Source organism: Pholis gunnellus, assembly GCF_910591455.1.
Source record: "Pholis gunnellus genome assembly, chromosome: 15".
Lineage (NCBI taxonomy): Eukaryota > Metazoa > Chordata > Actinopteri > Perciformes > Pholidae > Pholis > Pholis gunnellus.
The window spans coordinates 14,255,964-14,267,968 of record NC_136542.1 but is presented as its reverse complement, the minus strand read 5'-3'; the positions used below and the strand labels follow the sequence as shown (position 1 = coordinate 14,267,968).

Genomic DNA, 12,005 nt, shown 5'->3' with positions numbered 1-12,005 from the left:
ATTATGAAATGTACATTTTATCAAATACATTTTGGTCTATAATATAGCCATCACGTCCTCAGTTTTTATAGAAAAACCAAACATTGGCGACTGTCCACTAGAATGATGACTTACAAATTGCCATCCAGGGCTGCATCCTTGTTGTGGGACACACGTAGGCACGTTTACTGCAGAATATAGTTATTTGTGCTAAAAATCTTAAGTTTTTTTGTTTTTACTTACTTTAAAATGATGCAACTTTATACACAATCAGAGGCAAATATACTTTGTACTCTACATTTTTTTAAGGATAACTCCTGTGGAGAAGTGATTGTTGTATAATAAGTCAAATACAGTAAATTCTAACCAATGTTGCTGATGTTAATTAGCTTTTATACTGAAGTTAAATGGTTGTTTATGTGGCTAGACTTGCGGTTAAGGTTATGGTTACGTGAATTTATTGTCTCCATTACATTTACTGTTGTGTCACATTTTCGTGAGCACAGCTCTTCCTTAACAACAATCTGTGAATGGTGGTTTTATTTTGAAAAGCGGAAGTAGGAGTGCTGAGCTCACAGCTCGTTTCTATAAGAGCTCCTCTGTAGCTCTGTGGCTCGGTTGGCAGTAGGTTGTTTTCTTCATAGCCGCTGAACTCCGCCACTGCAAAATCGGTCATTACAGCGGCGCACCAGACGGTCTACAGGTTACAGGTTCGTTGTCCTTGATTTGACGATTGACAAATGTTGTCTGACAGCTAGCTGTAACGTCACGTTTTGTATCCGTCAGCCATGTTACTGTATATCAATCAATGATGCAGCTAGCCACAGTAACCGTATTTATTTTTAGCAGCTAACCCGCGCCGACTGCGGTGCAATGAGACGGATATAGGCGCTGTGTATTTGCTGGAGGCGGACATTGCTGATGGTGACATTGATGTTGATATGAATGTGATCCCCGGGTAGCTTGTGTTGGGGTTAGCTAGCGGACTAGCTGTCTGTCGCTGTAAAGCTAAGAGGTAACGTTAGCGAGCGAGTTTTAATCTGTCCTCCGTCAGAAATCAAGCCAAAGGCCTCGGTCAACAAAACTAACGGGTACCGTTATTGTGACTGATTGTCATGAAGCACCGCAGCATTTATGCAGCTTGAGGTTAACCTAAAAAAATATTATTATTATTATTATTATTATTATTATTATTAGCCAATACGGTCGGTTGACTTTAAGCAGCGTTAGCACTGGATTAAGAAGATCGTGCTTCTTTAACTTTCCTCACAGTAGACTGCTAACAGAGTTAGACGGAATCACTGCTGAATTACTTAAAAACATCCCAGAATGCATCTTACTACCCAGGAGAGATTCCTTAATGCGTGCTGTAATTACGTCATGTTGCACGGCCTATGTTTAGTTGACTTTTCAGGCTTTTCGTCTAAAGGACATGAGACCATAGTTAATTGTCCAGTATTTACTATATTTCCATTGGCTGTTGGTCACATGTCAGTTAATCGGAAAATGTCACTGCAGCAGTAGCCTTGACAAGATGTCAACAATGCACTAATATGTGGATTCCTCCCGAACTTCAGATGGACCAGCAGGACCAGTCCTTTATGTTTGCCAGTCTGAAGCGGCCTCACTCGGAGCAGTTGCTGCAAGGCCTCCAGCTCTTGCGGCAGGATCACGAACTATGTGACATTGTCCTGCGCGTGGGTGATGCCAAGATCCACGCTCACAAAGTAGTGCTGGCCAGCATCAGCCCTTACTTCAAGGCCATGTTCACGGGTAACCTGTCGGAAAAGGAGACCTCCGAAGTGGAATTCCAGTGCATCGACGAGACTGCCTTGCAGGTATGCTTGGAGCCGCCGGACACGTTCCTAACGGCTGTACCGTAGTTGTTGTTTTTATGTGACGCTTTTACTCTTTCTCTTCCAGGCCATTGTTGAGTATGCCTACACCGGCACGGTGTTCATCTCCCAAGAGACGGTGGAATCTCTGCTACCGGCGGCCGACCTACTCCAGGTTAAGCTAGTACTTAAGGAGTGCTGCTCCTTCTTAGAGAGCCAGCTGGATGCTGGAAACTGTATAGGCATCTCCCGCTTCGCAGAGACATATGGCTGTCATGACCTGTGCCTAGCCGCAACTAAGTTCATCTGTGAGAACTTTGAGGAAGTTTGTCTGACGGAGGAGTTTTTTGAACTGACGAGGGCGGAGTTGGATGAAATTGTGTCCAATGACTGCCTTAAGGTGGTCACAGAGGAGACTGTGTTTTACGCCATGGAATCGTGGATCAAATATGATGTGACAGAGAGACAGCAGCATCTGGCTCCGCTGCTGCACTGTGTTCGCCTTCCTCTACTCAGCGTCAAATTTCTCACTCGCCTATATGAAGCCAACCACCTTATACGAGATGACCACGCATGCAAGCACCTGCTCAATGAGGCCCTCAAATATCATTTTATGCCCGAGCACCGGCTCTCCTATCAGACTGTGTTGTCGGCACGGCCGCGGTGTGCCCCCAAGGTGCTGCTTGCGGTAGGAGGCAAGGCTGGACTGTTTGCGACATTAGAAAGGTAAAATAATGATGTCTAGATAATACTTTTTAAGCACTATTGAAACAAACTGACTGATCTGATAATATCTGTCTCTCTCTCTCTCTCACTTGCAGCATAGAAATGTATTTCCCTCGGACGGATTCATGGATAGGACTGGCCCCTCTCAGCGTACCCCGGTATGAATTTGGAGTGGCGGTGCTGGACCACAAGGTGTATGTGGTGGGAGGCATCGCCACGCACATGCGACAAGGCATTAGCTATCGGAGACACGAGAGCACGGTGGAGAGCTGGGACCCCGAAAGCAACACCTGGTCCTCGGTGGAGCGTATGGCCGAGTGCCGCAGCACGCTCGGGGTGGTGGTGCTGGCGGGCGAGCTGTACGCCCTCGGAGGCTACGACGGCCAGTACTACCTCCAGTCGGTGGAGAAGTATGTCCCCAAGTTGAAGGAGTGGCAGCCCGTGGCGCCCATGACCAAGTCCCGCAGCTGCTTTGCCACCGCTGTGCTGGATGGCATGGTGTACGCTATCGGAGGCTATGGCCCAGCACACATGAACAGGTAATACCACGGAGAGTGGATATGATCCCTTTGTTTTACTGGTATACAATTTACTGCACGTTATGGGTTGTTAAAACATTATGAATGGGAAATATTTAGTAACTTTAATGTATCTAATTGATTTAGGGAACCTGTATGAAAGTGTCCCAATCAGTTTGGACAGCAGCAGAACGCTACATGGGTTCCAAATACGAAAACGGACGTCTGTTCAAAATTGTCCTTGATTTGAGGGAAAAGCGTGTCGATGTTTTAGGCCTCCTAACCTGGTTTTCTTTCTCACGGTCTTGTTAGTTATTTGATAGAGCTGGTAATCAGGTGGAAGATGTCAAGTGTTGCTGAGCGAATGGCCAGGGCCCTGTTAATGAGTGAACAGGAGTCATAGGAGAAGTGGTTGCTGAAGTTTCATAGAGAGGGTGACTGTGTGCTGCTGGGTAGACCTCTGTTGTTGCTGTGGATCTCTAGAGAGCAAGCGTCTCTGTTGCTTGTTTCCTTGACTCCCGAAACCCCTCAGGAGAATGTGTTTGGACAGAGAATCTTTGGGGACTATTTCTTTTCTCTCCCCAATGGCTTATATGTCCTTTGCATACTGCAAAACAATCCCTGATTGCTAGTGTTCCAGTTGCTGCCAGGGGGGTTCATTTGACTCTGGTCAAATTTGGCAATTCACTGCCACCATTGTTACATTAGTGTGTTAGTGATCAGACTGCCCAAACTTTAGTCGTCTTTGTAGCTTGAAATAAATATCGATCCAATGAAGTAATGGATTTAAAAATATATATATAATTTGCATGTGAAGTAGGTTCCCTGCTCCTAAAATACATCTTTTGAAGGAGTAAGTAGGTGTTTTTGCATGTTGTAGACAAATAACTACAAAGTGCATATACTTACAGGGAAAATTTGGCACCTTTTTTTTTTTATTATTAACTAATTATTATTAATTATTTTTTCTCTTTAACACCAAATTAAGACTGGCTTAATTTTCCCTTAAACAATGCTTTAAACAATTTTTTGAGATAGATATGGGTTCACTTATGCCTGTGTATTATAAGAATAGTTTTTAATGTGTACGTGTTTTTTTTTAATTGTGCTTCATCTGATCCACACAGCGTGGAGCGGTACGACCCCAGCAAGGATGCCTGGGAAATGGTAGCCTCCATGGCAGATAAAAGGATCAACTTCGGAGTAGGCGTCATGCTCGGCTTCATCTTTGTGGTGGGCGGACACAACGGAGTGTCGCACCTGTCGAGCATTGAGAGGTACGATCCACATCAGAACCAGTGGACAGCCTGTCGGCCAATGAATGAACCTCGCACTGGTGAGTTTACATCCTACTTTAGCTAAAGTTCCCTATTTGCATAATATACAAATAGTTTTTTGGGGACCCCCGCTGGTATTATCGAAGGAGACGACATGTGGAGGCTTAAATGTAATCTCTTGTCATTTAAACCTATTGAGATAACTGCATCCAGACAATAGTGAGAAACGTGTGTAATTATCTACAAATGACTGACGTCGTCTTGCAGGTGTGGGCTCTGCCATCGTTGACAACTACCTCTATGTGGTGGGCGGTCACTCCGGGTCCTCCTACCTGAACACCGTCCAGCGCTATGACCCCATCTCGGACAGCTGGTCGGACTCCACGGGCATGATGTACTGCCGTTGCAACTTTGGTCTGACTGCCCTTTGACCCATGGCCCAGCCAGCTAGGACCCAATAAGAGAACTTGGACACAAAGACGTTTCTTTTTTTGGTGTCTCCTGCTCCTCCTTCCCCACATTCATCCTCCAGGTGCCGAGGAGCGCTGCACACCAACGTGAACACCAGAGGAGAGAGAGCGAGAGCGAGAGGGAGAGAGCGAGAGGGAGAGAGCGAGAGGGAGAGAGCGAGAGGGAGAGAGCGAGAGAGAGAGAGCGAGAGAGAGAGAGCGAGCGAGAGAGAGAGAGAGAGAGCGAGAGAGAGAGAGCGAGAGAGAGAGAGAGAGAGAGCGAGCGAGCGAGAGAGAGACTGCTGGGTGGATGGATGGATGGATGTGCCGGGCTAGCTGGCTGGCTAGAGGGGGGGGCACAGACATGGCTGCAGAGATGAGAAAGAGCTGCAAAGTTGTGTGGAAGATGATTGGACAGCTGTTGTCACGAGGAGACGACTGCTCTACTGCTGCTGGACCACAATGAGGACTCTGAGCCATTTCCCAGAGGACTGTGGGAGAAAACCTGTCACTTTTTGTTTAAAAAATTATGTTATGTTAGCAGACATTTGTTTTCCTTCATGCCATTAATTGTGTTAAACACTCAAATCCTTTTTTTTTTTTAATATATATAATTTCCCTGCTGCAACTGGAACCATGTGTTCAGATTTTGTAGAACACTGCAGTTTGCTGGTGTATTTGTATGAATATGTGGTTGTCGGCCATGTAGTGTGTATGTCCGTGTGTGTGTGTGTGTGTGTGTGTGTGTGTGTGTGTGTGTGTGCGCGTGCTTGAGGGGTGCATGCATGTCGGATGGGATTGTTTGTTTTGTTACGTGTCGGGGTGCAGAGCTGATGCTCAGCGGCGCAGCTGTTCTGCATCAAAATCAGTGCTTCACAAAAAAGAGAAAAGTTGAAATCTTTATATTTTCAAAAAAGGGCTGCCTTTTTCTCTCTTGTAAATAGTCTACATAGAAATATATAGATATTAATATATCCTCTAGTGCATTGCCTGTAAATGTTTTTGTGCACTTGGTCACTAGTGTGTGTGCGCGTGTGTGTGTGTGTGTGTGTGTGAGCGGATGTGTGTGTAGTTTGAGTCCATGGGTCAGTGTGGAGGTGAGTTCTCCTGGAAGTGATTGTCACTAGTTTCTGCTTCATCCTCGGAGAAGTTTAACCACCCCCCCATCATGTTCTTGCTTCGGTTACATCTTCCGACGGTCGGGTCATTCACTTGCTACTCTTCACAATAGTTGAAATCGACCGTGGCCCTCTTTTCACCCTTTGGTCTGTACACAATACCAACTGGTGCTATATTCAGGATTCAATCTGTGTCGCCTCACGCAATTGGGTCAACCTCTGCTACGTTACTGCGTAAGATGTTCGTTATTTAAGCACGTGTAATTGCGGGAAGGTTAATGGCCAACCATGCAATAAAACTGAAATGGAAGCCTGTGGTTGGAAAACCACGAAATTCTATCCTCCGTAAATATCTAAAAAGAAAATAAGCGCTGTCTGGTTTGATTTGTTTTTTAATTTAAAATACAGCCCAGTTGCTGGGTGTGACCGTGCTTTGTCATTGTCTTAATTCCCGTTATACTGTCGCTCTCTTGGCTATGAACGAGACTCTTTATTTGCCTGTGATTGGGGCTGACACCTGCTATCAAACGCGTGACCATCATGTAGCCACGGTCTTGAGGTGATCTCTTCACAGCGTCATTGAAAGTGCCAAAACATGACGTGTGTGTGTGTATATATATATATATATTTTTTTGGGTGCATCTTTCCCACCTCCAGTGCTAGAAACGGCTTCCTTCGAGTGCCACAGTTAAAACATGTTCTTCTCGTCCTTATTGCTAATGTATTAGCGTGACATTCTTCCACGCTGTCATTTGGAAGATGGGCGATAAAGCACCAGCGGCTGTGCCAGCAAACTCGGGCCGTGTTCCCACTGTCACCGGGTCCGGTGTCCTGGTAGGGAGACCGGAGTGCTCCCCTGGCTGTGCTTGACTCCAGGCTGGCTGAGGGTGTCACTGTGCAGCCTTGGGTCAGGCTAACTAACCGGTCAAGCCATGCACAGCAATAGAGGGGGCGTGTGCGTGTGCGTGTGTCCTTGTTTAGTCACGTAATGTTCAAGTCTAGTTTGAGTTGCTCTGTGCACTGATGTTTGCACATAAGTGGAAACTTTAACCAAGCTCTGCATTGCACTTAAACGATTTGATACATATTGTAATTTGTACATATGTTTTGATTTAGGATAACAGCATTTAGAAAATGCAATAAGACTTCTGTGGATGAATATGTAAGTGTTTGTCTCTTTTTTTTCTTTTTAAAGCCGAGGCATCTCATATTGCTGTAACAGAACCCGACATGGCATGTCTGTTGATTCACACCGTTGGCTGGTGAAGTGGGCGTCTGATGAAACATCAAATGGTACCATTGACTTTGCCTCATCCCGCCAGACTGTGTGTTGTGTTGTCATTTTGTTGTGCATGCTGGTTCATTTGTACGAGGCATATGTTTGAGGTAGATTCAGATGGGTTGCTCACAATTACTGCATTCATTATAGTTACTAGCCAAACACGACGTAAACACCGTTTGTAATAAATTCAGCTATTTTCACCACGTGTATAAGTCTTGTGAACGTCAGACAAGACGTTCTCTCTTCTGCTTGTACTCTAAACTGTGTGTTTTGAAACCATTGATATAGACGAGAACTTACATGACATTTGCCTTGCAAATTGGTCAGAGTGTCACTGGTGAGGCGTTTAACTTGTTGCAGATTGTTCACCATATAGAGTACTTTCCTTTCATGATTTCTAGTTTATTTAGAAAGAGTAACTTATAAGCAACCAAAACGTGTTTCTGCAAATGTGTCATTTTGTTTTAGAGAGTTGCGACTTTTATTGTATTTATAATTATATTTTGTACTGTTTATGTCCTGTAACCTGATTATGTTTTGCTAATTATGTCTATTGTACTAGATTTTGTTAATCACTTAACAGCCACAGCACAAATCACGCAGGCGTAATTATGTGCTGCAGCCATGATTCACCTAGCATCTATGTTGTGTACAGTCACCGTTTCTGAGGTGTATATTAACTACTTTAATGAATTTTGGAGAGATGCTGATTAAAATCTGCAAACGTGAATCTGCAAAAAGAAGGGATGTTAGAATTGAGTTTGTATGCATTTTCACTATGGCCTAACCAATGTCATGTTTTTGCCACCACTCTCACCAAAGTGCTTGTTCAAAGAAAGCAGACGGATGACGAACACCTGGTCTGCAATGGACTGCCACTCTGTTTGTGTCTGAAAGAAAAATCCTTTGAAACTGATGTCAATGTTAGCCAAATGACCACTCTGCTTCTTTTACATTTCCCATTGTGTGTCTGGAGTAAGGTGATGATCTTGAATTTTATATCCTGTGGATTAATACTGGAAGTACAAGATAAAACCTTTTAGGTGTAGAAAACGGTAGCTTTTCACATTTTCTCATGTTTTGATTGAAGACATTTTACATACATTTTAGTCAGTTTGTGTGGTGCAGTTGTACCCAGTTTAAAAATAAATGCCTGCCTTAAAAGGTACCGTCTGCTTTTATGTGGCTCTTGTTATACACATCCATGCAATGCAAGTGCGGCGAAAGAAATCAATAGAAGCGTACTCCAAAATAGTTGTATTTGTACTCTGCATAGAAAAAAAAAACAATTCAAAAACAAGGATTTACACGGGACAGGATCCACTTCCACAAACTTTCCTTGGCAGAGGCACTGTGTGATACCAGGTATTATTCAAGGTTAAAAACTATTGTAAAAAACAGGTGTGTGGAGCTAGTGTTAAAATGCTTTCTCAGTATGGACAGTTTTATTTAGGCTCGTGAGGAAGATAGATATTTAACCTTTACATATTTCAAAAGGGGACGCTTTCTGAATCACGTTTTATGATCAAAGCAGCCCACAAAATAAGGAATTTTGAGTAACCAACTAAAATCCGAATATATCTTCACAATTACTGAAAATTAGATTTTTTTCATGATATGCTTCCTTTAAGAACTTTGTACTTTTAACATTCATTCCTTGTAATAAATGCTTACCTCCAATTCAAACATCTTAAGAAAAAAACAAGTTAACCTGATATGGATGTTGGTTGTTTTCTCAGACCAGTGTAAATAGAGAAAGCACCGGTTTAATTAAAGGAAAGGGTGGATCTGTATACATGTACAATTAAACTGCCCGAAATGTATACAGCCATCTCCTATACATGGCTGCTTAATATAGCAAATCTACCCTCGGAGTGTAATCCAACTGTGACGTTTAAATTACATCAATCTCTCTTGTGTGTCGGCTAACTGCGTATGCATGTGATGTGCATTACTCACTGCCATTTATTACCATAGAACTATTATAGTCCATTATATTCTTGGATTCCAAGCATGCCCGCCCCCCCCCAAAAAAAAACCAAACGGTTAGCTTTCTGCAAGCTTTCAGGTGAAATGGAGCATATGTCATACAGAACTCACAGCGGAAGCAACAGCTGACAGGAATTAAGAAAACATTTAAAAGAAATGAATTATGTGATAAGTAGACAAACATGGTAACAACAATGAATTGTAATGTATGGGGTCGTGACAACATAATCATAGGAAGGGTGGATGAACGAATGGTCCTCTGGTGGTAAAAGGGAGTTCACTTGTCGGAGGCGCGGATGTAGACCAGAGAGGACAGCAGCAGGAGCTCTGGCGGCTTGTGTAACAGGATCAGGTTGTCACTCCTCAGACCATCATAGTGCATCCAGCAGCCGTCGATCTGGAAGGCCGCAGAGTAGTGGTGCTCCTCCTTGTTGAAGAGTGTGGCGCCCTCTAGTAAGTACCTGTGGAGAAAAAAAGAGCCATTGACAAATGTCCAGGAAACTCAAAGTGAGATTGTAAATAATTGCGAGAACATCTTTCTCTCTTTAATCCGAGACAAAAAACAGGCAGGAGTAAGAAGTTGTAGAAGAAGAAGTATCTTTTTTTTCTAGATAATCTTGTGTCTGAGTAGTCTTTTGTAAATGAGCTCTCTTTTTGTTTACCAATGTGGAGAAAGTCATCCCGACTGCATCTCTTGTCGACTACCAACACAGTGTGGCTAAAGCATGGTACTACTTTAAATGTACACCAAGCCAATAGAAACACATGGTGGAAGCTCCGTACCTGTGCTGGCAGAGAGCCAGGTGGTACGGAACATAGGACAGCTCCTCGGACTTCCACTGCTGCATGTTGAGGATGACAAAGGGCGGGGGTCCGTGGCAGAAAACCCTCTGAGAGATCTCCCTGAGACCATCACACCTGTTCAAAAAAAAGAAGAAGAAGATTATCAATTTGTCAAGGAAGTGGAATAAGACTGAAACGAAACAGAGGATGATGAACCCCCTCCATGTGTCTCACCCCAGCTCTGCGCACAGCAGGAGTTTGGGGCAGAAGAACTCGTCGGCGGCCGACTGAATGGGGTCTCTGTGAGGCAGCTCATGAGGAGGACTGGAGCAAAAAAGTGACAACGACACACCGTGAACTAGCACTGACCTGACCTCGAACAAAGACAACTTAGATTTGGACATGTGGGTCTTTAACATGCCTACACAAGCGTAGACAGCAATGCATGCACTCTCTTCACGTCACTTCAATTAGACAGGTGACAGTTTTAAAGTTAAATAGGTCAAGGGGTGCAAATTAAACCCTTTTAAGGATGGAGCTGGCAGAGGGGGCATTTGATATCATTTGAGCAACACTAGATGAAGACAGATGTTGTTGTCTTAAGTCCTGACACACAGAGCCTCTGTGTAGTTGCATCAAGTTCACTTAGTAACATCAGGATGTGTTTACCTGATGTTGATGGTCGTCTTGATGAACTCCTGGAAGCGGGCCGGGCAGCTCCAGTTGGTGCACAGACTCTCCTGCATGGTGGACATGAGGTTCTCCAGGTTCTCCGTGAAGTTCTCGTGCTCGTTACCGAACAGGTCGATCTCCAGCGCTGCCTTGCGTATCTCGGCGCGGTACTGCCTCCTGGACATCCGGTCCCAGATCCACAGCATCTTCACTGTGGTGTAGTCGCAGGAGTCCATCAGGCGGAGGAAATACTCCACGAACTGCTTGCCCAGGAAGACGGCCAGCTCCCTGGGGAAGCCCTGGTTGTCCCGCAGGATCACGTACAGGATCACGAGGAAGCCATCGATGGTGCAGGTGTTTTTTAGGTGGATCTTGACGTACAGAGGGGTGCATGATATGGCCTTCCGTCCGGCCTTAATGGTGAAGACGCCCCCCCAGGGCAGCACAGGCCTCCAGAAGGAGCGGTCCTCTTCGTCATTGTTGTTGATGGAGGCGCGGATCTCTTCAAACAGCGTCTTGGACCTGAAGAGACATATGCGCTGGAGTTAGCAGAGTGTTAGACAGGGGCGGCATGGGTGTGTTTAGCTGGAAACACCGAGGGACTTGGGGTGTATCATGTTGAGAGACGGCGGCTATGCAAACAGATGTAACGTTAGCTTACAATAACAACAACACAAGCCACGCAATGACAAGTAGTGTCCAGTTGTGCTCCAGGGAATAGACGCAGCCCCGAAAACCTGCTAGCTTAACACATTAGCAGCTTCTATCAAGTTACCTTTCGAAGTGGAGATTGTTCTCGGTGTTTGAAATTAGCCTTTGGAGGTCTTCGGTGTCGCTCAAAACACAGAATCTACTCTCCATAGCTCCCTGTGTTTCTTCATGTCTTACATCGGACTTAAAGCCAGTTCAGATATCTAAGTACAGTATTTTCTAGCACTTTATGGTGATTATCAGAGTGAATACGCCTGGACAAGGATCAAAACAAACCCTGTCAAACGTCAGGTTGGGCCCATATAAACACTGCTGTGTTGTTGTTTTTAAGGAAAATATAAGAGGTGTGTAACTACAGTGCTGCCCTCTGCTGGTTGTCAAAGTAACGCCACCCTCTGAAGTCCCTCCCATTCCAGCAAAACTGGGAATGCTATTGGTTTTGAGGTTCTACTAATACGTTATAACTGGTATGTGATTGGTCGTCAGAGTTGACAGTTTGTCAGTAGCCACGCCCTCCGCGCGCTACGTTCTACGCTCGACGCTACTCCTGAAAGTTAATACGCTGATTTTCAGCCGTAGCGTTGCATTTGTGAACGGAGCTTGCGTCACCACCTTTGACTCCCTACGCCTGAACAAACTTAAGTTTTTTATGCACTCCTCACCGCG

The 12,005-nt window shown here is 44.7% G+C and overlaps 2 protein-coding genes across 2 annotated transcripts; one reads left to right on the top strand and one right to left on the bottom strand.

The window, feature by feature from the left end:
• The first annotated feature begins 603 nt into the window (after positions 1–603).
• Positions 604–8,335, top strand: klhl28 (kelch like family member 28). Its single transcript, XM_079175234.1, has 6 exons — positions 604–689; positions 1,557–1,817; positions 1,903–2,540; positions 2,636–3,079; positions 4,186–4,394; positions 4,603–8,335. The coding sequence occupies exons 2-6, from the start codon at positions 1,557–1,559 to the stop codon at positions 4,764–4,766; spliced, it is 1,716 nt and encodes a 571-aa protein (XP_079031360.1). The 5' UTR covers positions 604–689; the 3' UTR covers positions 4,767–8,335.
• An 89-nt stretch (positions 8,336–8,424) lies between these two features.
• On the bottom strand, positions 8,425–11,653 carry dorip1 (dopamine receptor interacting protein 1). The gene is made up of 5 exons (XM_079174198.1): positions 11,404–11,653; positions 10,626–11,150; positions 10,191–10,280; positions 9,957–10,091; positions 8,425–9,634 (listed from the first exon to the last, which is right to left on the bottom strand). The coding sequence occupies exons 1-5, from the start codon at positions 11,487–11,489 to the stop codon at positions 9,451–9,453; spliced, it is 1,020 nt and encodes a 339-aa protein (XP_079030324.1). The 5' UTR covers positions 11,490–11,653; the 3' UTR covers positions 8,425–9,450.
• Positions 11,654–12,005: the final 352 nt, after the last annotated feature.

What these genes read in the sequence shown, in the direction of transcription:
- klhl28 (XM_079175234.1), top strand. Translation starts at nt 1,557, where the DNA reads ATGGACCAGCAGGACCAGTCCTTTATGTTTGCCAGTCTGAAGCGGCCT. An exon ending in TCGACGAGACTGCCTTGCAG is followed by an intron (nt 1,818 to 1,902) that starts GTATGCTTGGAG and finishes TTTCTCTTCCAG; the next exon opens with GCCATTGTTGAGTATGCCTA. An exon ending in CTGTTTGCGACATTAGAAAG is followed by an intron (nt 2,541 to 2,635) that starts GTAAAATAATGA and finishes TCTCACTTGCAG; the next exon opens with CATAGAAATGTATTTCCCTC.
- dorip1 (XM_079174198.1), bottom strand. Translation starts at nt 11,489, where the DNA reads ATGGAGAGTAGATTCTGTGTTTTGAGCGACACCGAAGACCTCCAAAGG. An exon ending in CTGCTGTGCGCAGAGCTGGG is followed by an intron (nt 10,092 to 10,190) that starts GTGAGACACATG and finishes TTTTTTGAACAG; the next exon opens with GTGTGATGGTCTCAGGGAGA. An exon ending in CTGGCTCTCTGCCAGCACAG is followed by an intron (nt 9,635 to 9,956) that starts GTACGGAGCTTC and finishes TTTTCTCCACAG; the next exon opens with GTACTTACTAGAGGGCGCCA.